The sequence below is a fragment of the Dermacentor silvarum genome, unplaced genomic scaffold (genome assembly GCF_013339745.2).
Source record: "Dermacentor silvarum isolate Dsil-2018 unplaced genomic scaffold, BIME_Dsil_1.4 Seq861, whole genome shotgun sequence".
NCBI lineage: Eukaryota > Metazoa > Arthropoda > Arachnida > Ixodida > Ixodidae > Dermacentor > Dermacentor silvarum.
This window is the reverse complement of record NW_023606887.1, coordinates 6,375-21,261: the sequence shown is the minus strand read 5'-3', so window position 1 is coordinate 21,261 and position 14,887 is coordinate 6,375. Positions and strand designations below refer to the sequence as shown.

The following is a 14,887-nucleotide window of genomic DNA, read 5'->3' as shown; positions in this document are numbered from 1 at the left end:
TGATGAAAGATGCTTTTTTCATGTGCAGTTTTTCGCACTTGGCTAATGATGAGGCACCCACATAATAGTCAGATCATATTGTTATGCGGCTGATATTTGAGAGCTCACCAAAGGACGATCCTTTTTAATAATGGCCAAGACACGGAGAGCATGTGCACTAATGCGCACTTTGTCGTTCTCACTCAGGCTGCCAGCAGCTGTAGTTGGCAGCTTACTCCACATCATTGTTTAGTTTATTTTAGTCTTTTAGCCTTATATTTTCTCTGTGATCAATGTCCTTGCGCTTTTTTTACTCGTGACATAGCCTGTCTTCTTTATTCTCATTGTGGGCCACATGATCGCACCGCGTAAATTGCCTTGTCCTGTGCAGACATGTGCTCACTGCGGCTGCAAGAAGAAGATGAGGAAGGTGGAGCAGGGGGCATGGTTCCCCCCTGGGGTTGCCTGGGTCCCCTGCTTCCAGCAGGGTACGTGTGCGGTAGCACGGCTGCACCAAGTGCTGCGGAGACACAGCTGGCCTCCTATGTCAACTATGCCCGTGAAGGGAGCACCCATTCGGGATCCGGTGAGCGCTTTGCCTCTGAACTCTGCCTGTAACCGAGGCCATTTTCAGCCAGTGTTTCCCTGAAGTTTACTCACAAGCCCAGCGTAGTTATACAAATGTTGACGAGTTGTTTTTAATAAACAAAACTTACAGCTTCATTCAAGTTTTTCTTTATTTTGGTTCACAGTATCTGCACTCTTATTCTTGTTCTTGAGAGAGAGAGAAAAGGGAAGGGAAAGCAGGGAGGTCAACCAGGCGCATGTCCGGATTGCTACCCTGTGCAAGTGGAAGGAGTTCAAGATCTTGTAATAACAAAGTCACTGCAGACACAAAATACTTTCACTATGCCCTATATTTATTACAAGCATACATTCATTGCGCACAGTCAGAAATATCTTAGATTTACTTGGTTATATCTACAGCATAGATCGCCTGTAATGTAGGTCACCGGAGTCACGAATACCCGTACTATAAGTGATACTGCACTACAGTTAAACCTGGATATAACGAAATTGACAAATTCCCGAAAAACTTCGTTATAAAGACGATTTCGTAATATGCAGGTTTGGCACGAAAATTCGAAAAAGAAACGCTTACCGTATGTACTATCGCTCAAGATTTACTCCCAGTACACTAAAGTTGAGATGAACAAGAAAGTCCCAGTTTCGCCCGAAAGGCGAAGGTCTTTGCGATTGCGACAGCAAATTAGCAGACAGCTATACGAAGTAAGGATAGTACCATCAAACCTCGTTAATATGTACCCACTTAATGCGTAATTGCTTTAGGTGCATGTTAAAGAACCTCAGGTGGTCCAAATTTCCGGAGTCCCCCACTACGGCGTGCCTCCTAATCAGATCATGGTTTTGGCACGTAAAACCCCATAATTAAATTTTTTAATTGCGTAATTGCGGTTTAAACGTAGTCGCAAAGATTCCCCCGCCCAGCCCCCATTGAAACCCATGTATTGGCTGACCGCTTAAGCCGTAGTCGCTCATTGCCCACCATATGGTTAGTGCATACTATTTTTCTTGTTCTACAGGCACAAAATCGGCAAAATCTCATGTGCGCAGACGTTCGATTCTCGAGTTGCGACGCCCGGACGACAGTCACCAGCGATAGTGAACTTACGTATTTCCTGCCAATTGCCGCGCACAAAAGCATGGCCTTCGAGATAAGTTCACAGTAACGTGGAGATGCTGCCGGTAGGGGGTGCGAATTCGCTGTCGCCGTCAGAGCAGTAACCGCGCAGAAGCACACTTTATTGCGAAACGCATTTGTGCCGTTCCCGTGGACGTCGCCTTGAGGTTCCGTGTGAAGTTCAAATATGGCAACATCGTCGCCGCGCTGCTGTACACTGTGTGCAAGTGAAAGCTTGCGAAGGTCAGCCGACTCAAACAAAATCTTGCGCACGCTAGGGGGTCAAGGCGCGGGAGACGAGAAAGGGAGACGTTTATTTCGGCGGCCGCCGCCGTATCTTGAAAGCGATCTGCGATGTGGAAAAAGTGTGCGCCCGCGCGGGCTTATCTTCAAAGCGAACTGCAGACAAGGTCACTATCTTGCGTTTCATCGTGGAAGCACTCGTCCTTGGAATGTCGCACCAGGTACTGAATGCGTGGACGCGTGTCGTTTCGCACAAGCTCGAGCATAGCCTCCTCTATAGCTCGAGGCGTCGAAAAAGAACAGCGAGCGACACGATGGCGTCGTAGCGTCGTATAGTGTCACCTAGTGTCAGGTTAGTGAAGTGAAGCGCAGAGACTTGCGCAGTAACCAAACAGTGGCGCTGCCAGCGTGTTGAAGAAAAAACATTTTTTTTTTTTTCCCTTCGGCAACATCAACAGGAAAAGGAGAGTGCCGGCTTGGCGGGCTAGGCCAGCTGCAGCAAGCAGCGGGATCAGGTTTGAATGAAGGGAGGGGGAAAGGTCACGCCTGCGGCGGCAAGATCGCTGGGTCGAGGGATGCAGGTCCACCTCGCGCACGCACGCTCTCGCCTCGCAGTCGCCGTGAATTCGAGCGTGCCAAGCGCGACGCCGCCGCTTCGCATTCCGTCGGGGCGGAGAAGGTTTCCGGTTGTTTCTCACGCAAAAATCACAAAATTTGGGACGAAAATCTCTAGGTTGTCGGCGGGGAAAATTCGTTATTTGGAGGGGGTCTCCCACTGCCACTTCGTTACATAGAGGTCTGAAATACATGTGCTTCTATGGAGTAACTGGAGGGGAATAGAAAAACTTCCTTAAATCCAGGAATTCGTTATATGGAGGTTCGTTATAAGCAGGTTTAACTGTATAACCAAAACAGTTTTCAAAGGCTGTTTGCATGCGAAACATGTCGACCATGCAGCCGCACATATCCAAGAATTGAAGCTTGCGACCCGTATGCTTGCATCCGTTTAAATTTACAAACATTGAAAGGTTAACATCCGAGGACCCGCGGTGTTCGCATGAAGCAGACAAAATAACACACACACACAAACAAACTATATAAAGGAAAGTAAGTCGGTCGCTGACTAATTTTGCAGACCTTCTCAATTATTCCTAATTGCCAATGGCACTGCCGCCAACTCCACAGAACCAGTGTAGAATGGCGACTGAAATTTCACACACTGTACGTGCCTCGTTGAATTTCACCCGTGTGCACGATGTCGAAAACATGGCGATCGCAATCCAAGTTGTCTCCATTCTAATGTTGCACCTGCCACCCGTGCCTTCATTTTTGGTGTCGAGGTGGTTCCTCCGCTTTCCAAGAGCCGTACAGCTACTGCGAAGCATTTCTCTGACTTGGCACCAAACCGCAACTTTAGTCGCTGGCTACCGACAAGGCGGCACTCTTAGGCATAGCCGGTAGGGGTGTCAAGTAGCATGTCGTCGCTGGAAGCTCGCCCTTGTCATGTTCGTACCCGTAGACAATTAAATGGAGATCATGTTCACTTGCTGAACTGAGGGCAGCGCACTTGAAGAGGAATTTGTGATTGCAGTCGATCAGTCACGGCAAGTACTGCAAACGTCTACCACATTTATATGTGCGTGTACTGGTAGGAACGGCGAAGGCATGCATGTAGACATAAAGCCTAAAGGCTCTTAACTGAATTTGCGGAACACAGCTTAAAGTGACAATTTCACTGAGTCAAGGTCGCACACACTCTCAGCACTTCACTACTGGTGAACGTGAAACCACCTTCACGAAATTTTGAATAGGTATTGAATAGGCACAGAACGCAGCTAAGTTTGGAAACAATTTTTACATGATCCTGGAGTCATAAAAAAAACTGTTTACTTTCCACACACAAATTTAAGAGCCAAAAAGCGACAATGCGTTCAATGCGGAGTGCTAAGAAGCAGCAGGAGCAAACGCTTCTTCGTTGCCTGAGTAGGGCAGACATACACCAGCCCGCAGATCGCTTACATACAACGCACTGCCGCCTCTGAGGCCACAGCTTTATTTATTTTCCTTTTTTTTTTTTCCTTTCCTTTTTCGTTTGCTCTGTGTCTCGTCCCCCTCCGCATTCCCCTTGGGTCGCTATCCCCACGACCAACGCACCTCTTTGGGAAGCGCACTCACTGTCTCGCTGGCCTGTGGCATGTTCCATCAGCCGCATTATAACCGGTATTTCGTCTCACGCAGCTATGCTATAAGCGATATGCGTATACGGATTTCTGTGGGAAGATAAACGGGAGTCAAGAAAAGACTGCGTTTTAGCTGGTTCTGCACTATAAGTGGTCATGTTATAAATGGTCTCAGCTGTACATTCAGTGTATGAAGGTTCAACTGGATACATTATAGGCAAGCTGCACCTGCTTTAAATTTGCAGGATCTTATTTTTGTTGGCGCATACTCCTTGAAACATTTATCTACACAAATTGGTGGCACAATAGGAAGTATGAATACGGTCGCTGACTAGCAAGGACTACCTGAAAGTACAAATAGTCAGGTGTCAGAAATAATGAATTCACCAGAAAAAAAGTCATTTTATTCCACAGGTTGCCAGAAAACCTTGTCAATGCTTTGCTGCACGCACATATGCTTGCATACAACCTGGTTCGAAGCAGCATAGTCCTCAACACCGTAGTCATCAACTAAAATCGTACGAGGAGCGCTTCATTCCTATTTGTGCCTTTATAGCCTTTATTCTTGCATTTACCGCTGGGCATAACACCGTGTTAGCCACACGCCTTCATGACTATGTAGTCGCCATCCATGATCACGTCGATAGTGGTGACCACGGTTTTGTCCATAGCGGTTTCGGCAAACAGTAGTTTTGTTGTGACTTGGTGCGCGCGTTGGCTGCATGCCTTCAGAACTGCAGGTCACACCACACATGATTGCATCGATATCGACCGGAGTTACGTCCACTGCAGTTGCGGCACACGGCAGTTTCGTTCTGACCTGGTGAGCGCGTCGGCTGCATGCCTTTAGAACTGCGCGGTCGCCGTCCATGATTTTGTCTGAATTCTATAGTGTACTGCTTGAAATGTACACTGCAAGGTGCAGAAAGAAAGAGTGACACGAGAGGAAAATGCGCAGATGCGCGAAATGTACACCGCAATAGTACTTCATGAAAGCATTGGTAGCTACTGCTGTTTCGTCCGCACCGGTTACAGCAAGCAGTTCGTTTGAACTTGGTGCAATGGCTGTCCGCGCAATGTCGCAAACAGTGTGGAAGCTGTCGAGGATGAAGAGCGCCAGCTACATCCTGATAGGCTGACGACCTGTTGACGACCAGCCCAATGGTGAAAAAATAATCGGGGTTGTCTGCGCGAAAGTGGAATGCGTCTCTCAGATGAAGACACGCCACGGCTGCACTGCCAAAAAGTCGCAAGGCCTTCGCCTGCTGTGAGCGCTAATCAGTTGCAAGATGACGATAATGGCAGCTACCGCACTGCTTTTGCGCAAAATAGAAACAGGATTTGTTTCATTCAGTAAATAAAAGCACGGTGATGTACTAAGCATTTCTTTATTGTTTTCTTGATACCTTCGATAAGTTGACATTCGGCTAATTCGGTCATTTATTTCCGGTCCTGTGAAATCCAAACTAATGACGAACTGTTACTATACTAGAAAAGACATAGCATCTTTTAAAGTGGGCTGTTTTGAGTTCTAAATAAAGGATAAATTTGTTTTACAAGCTACTTTTACTTTGCCTAGAAGCTTAGCCCTTCTTTAGAAATAGTGATATGTAAGAAACAGGCACATGATGGTGCCATTAGCTTGAGTTTGTTGCTGTCTTTTATAATGTTGCAACGCCAACCTGAGGAAGTCTGCCGAGTACAACTACTCACAAAAGCAATGTGGTTAAAGTTATGTATAAGTTATTTTTTTAATGATAGACGCTGTTTTGAATATTTCAATTGTACTGCAATGTGCAAGTTATGGAAATGAGAGTGTGCATTTCTCATTCAAATGAGTTCTGGCCAATGCATTAGGTAAGAAATGACATTAAGGCAAATTACATGATGTTCGTCCATATGGCATTACGCAAATGACAATAAATTTTATGGCATTTGCAAGTTGATGTCATTTTCTGTGCCCATGTGGCGTGGGTACAAGTACACCTGAGTTAATTTTGCAGCATGAACTTCGCTTCTGTTTCTCTTAAGTTGCTGTTGAAGGCTTCTTTACTTGCTCCCTGTATGCTCTTATCACATGGCCAGCTTGTTAATTCATCTTTCATTCAAATCCTTTTGCCTGTTGTACAATGAAATTATTAATGTGCAATTTCCTCAGAACTACCGACCAAAACACTAGACTGAACAATCTTACTTGCTACATATCCTAAGTTATAGCAGCGAATGCCACTTCCTGACAGACAGCCACACAAACTGTAGGGATGTACCTTTTGCCACAAGTAATGGCGTATTGTTGTGTATTTACAGTCCTCACCTTGTGGCGTCCCATACAAGCAGGAAATTTTCTGAAACAACACAAGTTATTGCTTGATTCAACCAAGTACTTCATTATATCAGAACTCAAGCAAGCTTCACATAATAATCAGTATTTGTGCTAACTATAAGGCGAGTTCTCTGCTTTTCTTTTTTCTTTAAAATTATAATCACAAGAAGGCATTTCGTGTTATATTCAGTGCCATGCAATGGTGCTGTTTTTTGCTCTGGGAAAGATTCTTTTGACAAGTTGCACAAAACTACACACAGTGTCCCTGTCAGGTGGCGTTCTTTAGAGCTGGTGTGATGCCCGGTGTGGCAATGCAGGGGGCAGTGGCGGACCACCCGCAGAGTCTAGCCGCAGCGTGGACGGTGCCGAGGGCTCTCAAGAACTGACCGGTAGTAGGCAGTCCTTCCGCATGGCCATGGGCAACCCCTGCGAGCTCTTTGTGGACGTCATGTGATACATGCATGAGCATGCCACTATGCAGGGGCCCTACACCATTGAAGCAGAGTGGACAAGCTCCATGAGGGTACAACACTACACTTGCGTCAGCTACAACACTTTGCACACAATGCGCATTGTCTCTTCAAGTTCTTCACTAAACACCTTGATGCCCTGTATTCTACACCCAGTGAAACACTTTACGCTGTAGTACTTGCCACACTGTAATGCACAACACTTGAATACTATTTTGTATTTTCTGTTATAATTACGAAAGCTGGCGGCCAAGGGCCCCTATAGGAACAGTTATAAGAGTGACCGGTAGGCCGGAGAACATTCACATCTGTCAGAGCTCAGTTACATATAAATGAGTGCAGTTGGCACAGCCTTCGAAGTTCAGCCATTTGCTATCTTTTGGGCGTGCTGGCAACCAGTGCCATCGCATTTGAAATGCCTTGAAACACTCACACCTCATTCTGCAAAATGAGCATGTCATGTCGTCCAAGAACTTGCTTTGTGTGAGGAGTCTATGCAATCCAACTACAATATATTTGTGAACCATTGCGGAACTCATCCAGCCTTGTGCCACCTGTTCCCTGAACTTATTTTTCTTGTGTCTACGCCCACACGTGTGCTTAGATAGCATGTAATTTCCATCTAGCTTTGTTCCGAAACCGGTGTGGGACCAGAGCTTTTCACTGAATGTACACCAACATGTTTCATCCAACCACAGAGCTACAGATGCTCTTAACGTAGCTAAAAAGTTGCTAGGAATATATCTAGAAGGTTGCTGGGTTAGCCAAGCAACTGACTGGTCATTCTACGGTATTTGTCTGTTGGCTCACAGCAGCTTTTTCACACAACACATAAAGCAAGGTTACTGATCCTCGAGAGCCTTCAAGCAACTTATTTTCCTTCTTTCTTTCCTTCTAAGTGTGCCTTACTAGCACTAGGGCAGAGAACCACCTTTGAAATCACCTGTTTGAAGTAGAAGCCATCACTGCAATGTCACTGTAAATGCAGATGCTAAAAGCACCCATATTTGTTTCTAGGCCTTCCAGCATGCTTTCATATGTGTGAAGGGTGTTGCATGGTCAGTGTATCATGTATGCTTGTCTCAGCCTATTGTTTTCTTTAATGGAAAAGGGACAAGCTGCTGTTAACACTCAAGGTCCATTCGATCCACCTGTACTGACTGGGCAACTTCGCAAGCTGCAGCACCCTGCTATTCATTTCAGTGGTGCAGCAATGGCGCCCTCTGAGCCATGCCATTCATTTCAAAAGGTGCAAGAAAGGTGCAGGGCTGGTTCACGATTTTGCTGCTGCATCCTCCTAATTGACAGCGCTGACTTGGTGCAGACGTGCAGGTGCAATGCAACAGCGCAGCAGACAATGCAGTACACTAGCATAACCGTCGTTGAAATCCCGCTCAAACCTGTCTGCTGCATCTATCTGCTGCATCTACGCAGTGTGGCAGAGTGATTCGCATTCGTTTTTCGCCCACGTGTACACTATATAGCATGTTGTGTATTTGCCATAGCCACCAATTCAGCTGTCTGCCACACACTTTAGCTGTTCGCGCTGATCAAACCAATTATTTCAATTTAAACAAGATGTCTGTCAATTTGTTAGCACTGGTCAGTGCAATTTCGTGTGATTTTATTGTCCGGTGAAATCCAGAAGAAAAAGAGAGTGAGAAATCGGCATGTTTGCCAGCTAAGACACAAATTCAGGCTAATATGTACTAGATGTTCTGCGGTGCACGCGTTGACACTTTCGTATCATCTGTAGCATAATAAAAGTTATCTGCACTACTACTTGTTCTCTTTAAGACCAGGCACCTCGAAAGCCACCATATACCTGTGGTTTTCTGCCTCTAACTTACGCAGATGATACACATTAAGCTGGCAAGCACAAGGCTTGCGCCATGTCTGCACCTTGGTATTTCTTTCGAGTGTTGCGTTGTGCCTGCACCGCTGAAGTCCAACTGCACAGTTTCTAAACTTCCTGTGCCCTGCCATGAACTAGTTCACAGAGATGCAGGCAAATCGAACAGACCTTGGGATAGGTGACATTGTGCCTCTTCTTCTGTGCTGTAAGAGCTGGCTTCTGCAGCCATGCATGCCTGTTGGTTTCCCGAGTAGTAATTCAGAGCTGACGACTTGTCCATTTCTATTTGACAAGCACATAGTGGTTGTTGTCAGTGGCACTTAGTGCCACTTTGCCTAGATGTCCCTATTGTCTCACCTAGCAGTGGCTGGATGTAGAACTATGTTACATTGTCTTGTAGAGTAAAAGCTATGTTACATCCCTAGCAGAAGTTCCAAGACATTTTAAAATACCAAGTTGGAGTGCAGGTTATGTGCAAATTTTACCTTGCAGCGGGATTTCACAGCAGGGTGGAGTGCATTGCAGTGAAGCCACACTGCACTTCAACAGAGAGAAGTGAGAGTGGTAATGTGTACTACTAATGCCACTGAAATTACAAAGCAATATTGCTTCTGGAACTCTGATTTGTGCCAATTATTATGCAGGGTGTTTATGTAATGATTTGAGCATTGTTATACTTCATTTGTCCAATATATATGCAGATATTTTTCTTCTTTCTCTGGATTGATCTGACTAAGAAAAGGGGTTTTATGTGGGGGGATAGCTTATACTAGTACTAGGAGAAATAGAGTAAATTTTGTTATCCTCATGCAATTCTTTTTCTCTTCTTCGGCATATCACATTTATTACTAACTGTGGCTGCTATTCTCAAGCAGGTCCCTCAGCACCTTGTATATATATATATTGCCGCATCACTTTGGAGCCCTGCCCTTCACTGAACACAATTTGCTCGTCTGTGTCAAGCACAAGCAGCGCATGTGCACTAAGTGTGGCGTTTAGGAAGGAGTCTATTCCTGCATGACTGCCTGCCTGTCTGCTGGGACAATGCATGCTCTTTCGGTCCTCCCTAACCCAAGTTCCTTGCCTGCTTTGCAGTGGAAGAGGATGGCTTGGAGTATCAGTACTCAGACAAAGGCTTGGTCTAATGCCTTAGCCTTCATGATGGAGCCAGAGGCAGCACTAGATCATCACAGGACTTCATAAACTTGACACTGCTTCCGGCCAACTCACGTTTTGAGCCCAATGAACATCATGTGCCGCGGTGTGCTTTTCACACTTGGCAGTAAAACCCAAGCAATTTTTTTTATTGAGCCCTGCAGACTTGCAAGTGGTTGTGGCAAATCATCATTGGACAATGGTGTGACGCTGCAGCAGATTGTATGTACGCCTGCCACAGTTGCACTGTGGGCAATGCTGCAGCAGTGTGCTCTTTTCAGTGTGCTATACCGAGGTCAACTAAGTGTGCATGACGTGTGTGGTAGCTATGCGAGGACATTCCAACTGGCACACTACTATCCCATCGTAATGTGTTTGTTGACCAATGTCTTATGTGTGTTCATTTGGATGACTGCAGGCCAACAATTTTTAGCGTGCTTGTTTTTATTGAGTGACCTCTACACTGTGCTTGTCACAAACCATGAATAAAAGGTTACTATATAGCATGTTTTGCGACTGCAGTTTGGTTTTCACAGACGTTTCATTGTGCGCCTGAAATTGGCCGCAATGAAACACCTAAAACTGCATGTGACAAGTTGATTTTGTGTTGCAGTTGGAACTTCTACACTGTGAAACTGTGTGTACTACACTAGTTCACTGTGAAACTCGGCACCACTTGTGGTCCTCCTACTCAACAGCTACATTGGGTAGTTCTCTTCTATCTCCCCATAGTTTACCATTCACTTATATGACAGATATTATGCGCCAGCCTCGGGTGGTAGTGTACGACCAGCGATGGCAAAATGCAACTATGCTAGGCCATTCTTTCATTTTTCATTACCTTGATAATCATGTTACACACTACATACGATAGCTTTGGATGGCAGCGTTGACCTGGTGTTTGCAAAGGGAGGCTTGTGATTGCTGCTGGCTGTACTGATACTCCTCGTCAATTGTGCATAACATAGCATCAGCCATGCTTGGTCTGGTATATACTGCATCTGATGACAGTGAAGTTGTGCAACAAATGAAGACCAAATTACAACTGCTCACAGAAAGAGAGCGGGGATGAATGTTTATTGGCGAGAATTGAAGGGGTTAGTTGTATTTCTGGCATATGCCTAAGGCTGAACAGTGTCTGCAGAAAGCTAGCTTTAAGAAATTGCAGGCAATCCTCATGCTCCGAAAGAAGTGTCGAGTTTTTATTCTTTTTATTCACATACCTATGAAATACAGAAGTGACATTTTTACGTAGGAATGAAGTTGAATGATTGCAGAGGGTGTTGTCATTTTGGTGCACTTTCATTAACTTAATTAATGCTGAAAGAGCAGCACCATTTAAAATGGAATGCAAGGTATTTGATAGGAGTGCATAGCCTACAAAAAAGGTGGCCACCAGCAGGAGAATGAAATCTAGTCTCAGCTAAGAGAAAGCATGTGCCTGAGGGCGGACCCCTGGGGGATGCTGGCAACACAATTGATGTCTTGTAAGGAACTCTGTGAAGCCCACTATTTCATTAAAGGCTGCAATGATAAGTCCCACATTATACCTTTATTGCTTCCCTTGTTGCCTGCATACACATCAAGAGACTGGTATTATTTGTCTGAAGGTAAGGTCACTTTAAATGGAAATTTGGTGCCAAGTCCACTGCACAGTCCAGTCTTGTTCATCGGCCCTCTCCCGGTGCGACACTATTGACTGGGCGTAGCTTTCATAAATTCGTACTCTTTCCTCATTGGAATGGCTGGCTGCCCCATATGCGACCACTGCAACTGTGAAATGACCACCGAGCACCTCCTTTGCCACGGCACCTGCTTCAACATCCAATGCAAGTTTCTTTGGGGCACCCTCAGCCAACTGGATGGTTCACCCTTTACATGCACAGTGCATGGGCTCCCCTTTGATTTGGGCTCCCCTTTCAGAAATAACACGCTTATTAATTTTATGAATCAAGCTTAGGAAAGGCATCACTATTCTAAAATGCATTGAGCTCGGGCCGTCTCTTGGGCACTCGATCGTGACCAGTCGACGCTGATCCTAGAGGCTGGAGCTGGCAGTTGAAAAAATGCCTCCAGTAAAGCGAGGCGTGAACTAAAGTTAGCTCACAACGTACGGCTCAATAAATACTGATAGCGTCATCATTCAATCGGAAACGAAATCCTTCGGCTCGTTGTAACAATAAGTGTTGTCTCAAATTCACGTCTGAGTGGCAGCTCTTACTAGAATTCTTTTCGCAGATCTTGAGGCCACTGTTGTGCTGGTAGCATGTGGCGGAAGTAATTTTAGAGCCGGAAATACGCGGTAAACCATCCGCACCATCTATAGACACCTGGAGAACATCATCAAAATTTTGGCTATGTTTTTGGCTACTTTTGGGTAACAAAAAATTTGAGTCTGGCTATCTTTGGGCTACATTTTGAGATCATTTGGCTATTTTTTGTTGGGACCATCTGGCAACCCTACCGCTAAGGCCCAACAAGCTCCACACACGTCAGCATCTCGTGCCGCACTGATTCTCGTCCAGTGGACAAGGAAAACTCGCCGAAACACCTCACCCGAAAAAGCTGCCGACCCAGGCTGAATTCGAGGAGTGCAAACGTAAGCTTCCTGAAGCCTCAAAAATGACAACCTGCGTCTCGGGCCACTCGGGGCCCCACTGGCTCAGCACGCATGGGCGTCTTTTGCTGCAATGATTACCGCAACACTTTGTATCATGTAGATGTCAACTACAGTTGAGTCTGGTAACTTTTTAGCAACTTCGGATAGTAAATTTTCCCGGTTAGTAGTACATACGTTTTTTCTCTTTTTATTTTTCCAGCAACGTATGAACGAGTTTCTACTGTACGTATTGTGCTACTGCGTCTAAGGCACTAAGCTGTGCCATTGAAATTGCCATTTCAAAAGTTGTCAGGTGAAGCTTTCAGTCATTTTCTTATTGAGCATTTTGTTTTTTTATCTAGATGTCTAGTCATGGCGAGGTAGTATTGCCAAAGTGTGTGATATCTTTAGGAGCAATTCTGTCCGAAATTTTGAAGTGGCATTGCCGCATGTCTATCACTGTTATGAAGACAAGCACCCTTTGCTCAGAGCACAAAGCAACATGTCTCGGATCAGCTGAGAATATTATTTCTTGTTTTCCTTAGTGTTCATAGTAGCTGAGTTGCTTGCCCTGTTATTTTCTTGACTGTAGGCGTGGATGTGGTAGACTGTGCAAGGCTTGTGCAAGGCTTCCAAGACCGCAAGGAATCCACGAAGTATGCCAACCAGCTACTCAAGGCAGGCCTCATCCGGCACACCGTCAACAAACTTTCCTTCTCCGAGCAGTGCTACTATGTGTTCAGCGACCTCTCCCTCGGTGAGTTCATGTTGTGGAGTCCTGACAATGTGGTGGGGCAGGCACATCTGGTCATCAGAGTCTCATTTCGTTGCATATTACATGTCATTACTAAGCAGTAATGACATGTAATATGCAACGAAATGAGACTCTAGCTGACAGTCTGCAATTCTATGCTACAGTCATTATGACATTAAACCAGCTGATGAAAGATGCTTTTTCATGTGCAGTTTTTCGCACTTGGCTAATGATGAGGCACCCACATAATAGTCAGATCATATTGTTATGCGGCTGATATTTGAGAGCTCACCAAAGGTCGATCCTTTTTAATAATGGCCAAGACACGGAGAGCATGTGCACTAATGCACACTTTGTCGTTCTCACTCAGGCTGCCAGCAGTTGTAGTTGGCAGCTTACTCCACATCATTGTTTAGTTTATTTTAGTCTTTTAGCCTTATATTTTCTCTGTGATCAATGTCCTTGCGCTTTTTTACTCTTGACATAGCCTGTCTTCTTTATTCTCATTGTGGGCCACATGATCGCACCGCGTAAATTGCCTTGCCCTGTGCAGACATGTGCTCACTGCTGCTGCAAGAAGATGAGGAAGGTGGAGCAGGTGGCATGGTGCCCCCCTGGGGTTGCCTTGGTCCCCTGCTTGCAGCAGGGTACGTGTGCGGTAGCACGGCTGCGGAGAAACAGCTGGCCTCCTACGTCAACTATGCCCGTGAACGGAGAACCCATTCAGGATCCAGTGAGCGCTTTGCCTCTGAACTCTGCCTGTAACTGAGGCCATCTTCAGCCAGTGTTTCCCTGAAGTTTACTCACAAGCCCAGCGTAGTTATACAAATGTTGACGAGTTGTTTTTAATAAACAAAACTTACAGCTTCATTCAAGTTTTTCCTTATTTTGGCTCACAGTGTCTGCACTCTTATCCTTGTTCTTGAGAGAGAGAGAGAGAAAAGCAGTGATTCCACTCCTGCGCCAACTGCGCCAAAGTGCGCCAAATGGGATTTACTGCGCCATCCTGATACAAGAGACGAAAATTGCGCCTAACTGCGCCAAACAGTCTCGGATTTGGCGGCGTCGATCGCCGACAATTGCACCAACGGGGAATTAAAACGTGCAACGCGATGATAGGGCTAGCCTTAGTTGCGAACAGGAGACTAAACAGCACTAGCCCGGGCGTCCCGATTAAGGGGGGACGCGGCTTTCGCATAACGAAAAAAGGCTAAAAAATCGATTTTCTTGAAAATCACATTTTCAATTTCTGTAACTCTTAATTTATCTGATTCCGAAATATCATCGCTGAAAAAACAAGTAGAAGTGCTCTAAAAAATTGTTGTATCAGCCAAGGTGCCGAAAATTTTTCGCGGAAATCGCGAAAAAACGGCGTTTTTCAAGCCACGATATCTCCGGAAGGGCGCAGCCGAGCGCCGCCATCTTGGACTCGTTGGAAAGCGCATTTCTCCGTCTTCAAATTTGGCGCTTCAGCTATCTCCTCCATACAGAAACAAGCACACAAAAAGCAAATGATTGAAGGTCGTGCCGGAGCCACCGATTGCCCGCGCCCGCCACGTGACTCCAGCGCGTTTCGCCATTGGTCCGGTGCTCGCTTCGCGATGGCGTCGTCTGCACCGCTTGTTGC

At 45.7% G+C, this 14,887-nt stretch overlaps 1 protein-coding gene across 5 annotated transcripts in view; it reads left to right on the top strand.

Annotated features, from left to right (window-relative positions):
- Positions 1–14,130, top strand: part of LOC119435726 (segment polarity protein dishevelled homolog DVL-3) — a 35,038-nt gene extending 20,908 nt beyond the window's left edge. Inside the window, exons 14-16 of one of the 5 annotated variants that reach the window (XR_005188879.2) lie at positions 371–565; positions 6,745–6,950; positions 9,848–10,413. Coding sequence is in view for 4 of the 5 variants with exons in the window: in XM_049659902.1 (XP_049515859.1) it covers positions 13,099–13,263; positions 13,814–14,025 (377 nt within the window). In the remaining variant the exon portion in view is untranslated. Of the gene's footprint in view, positions 1–370; positions 566–6,744; positions 8,143–9,847; positions 10,414–13,098; positions 13,264–13,813 lie in introns of those variants that run through there. The other 4 variants (XM_037702451.2, XM_049659902.1, XM_037702452.2 and 1 more) reach the window with 4 other exon arrangements.
- Positions 14,131–14,887: the final 757 nt, after the last annotated feature.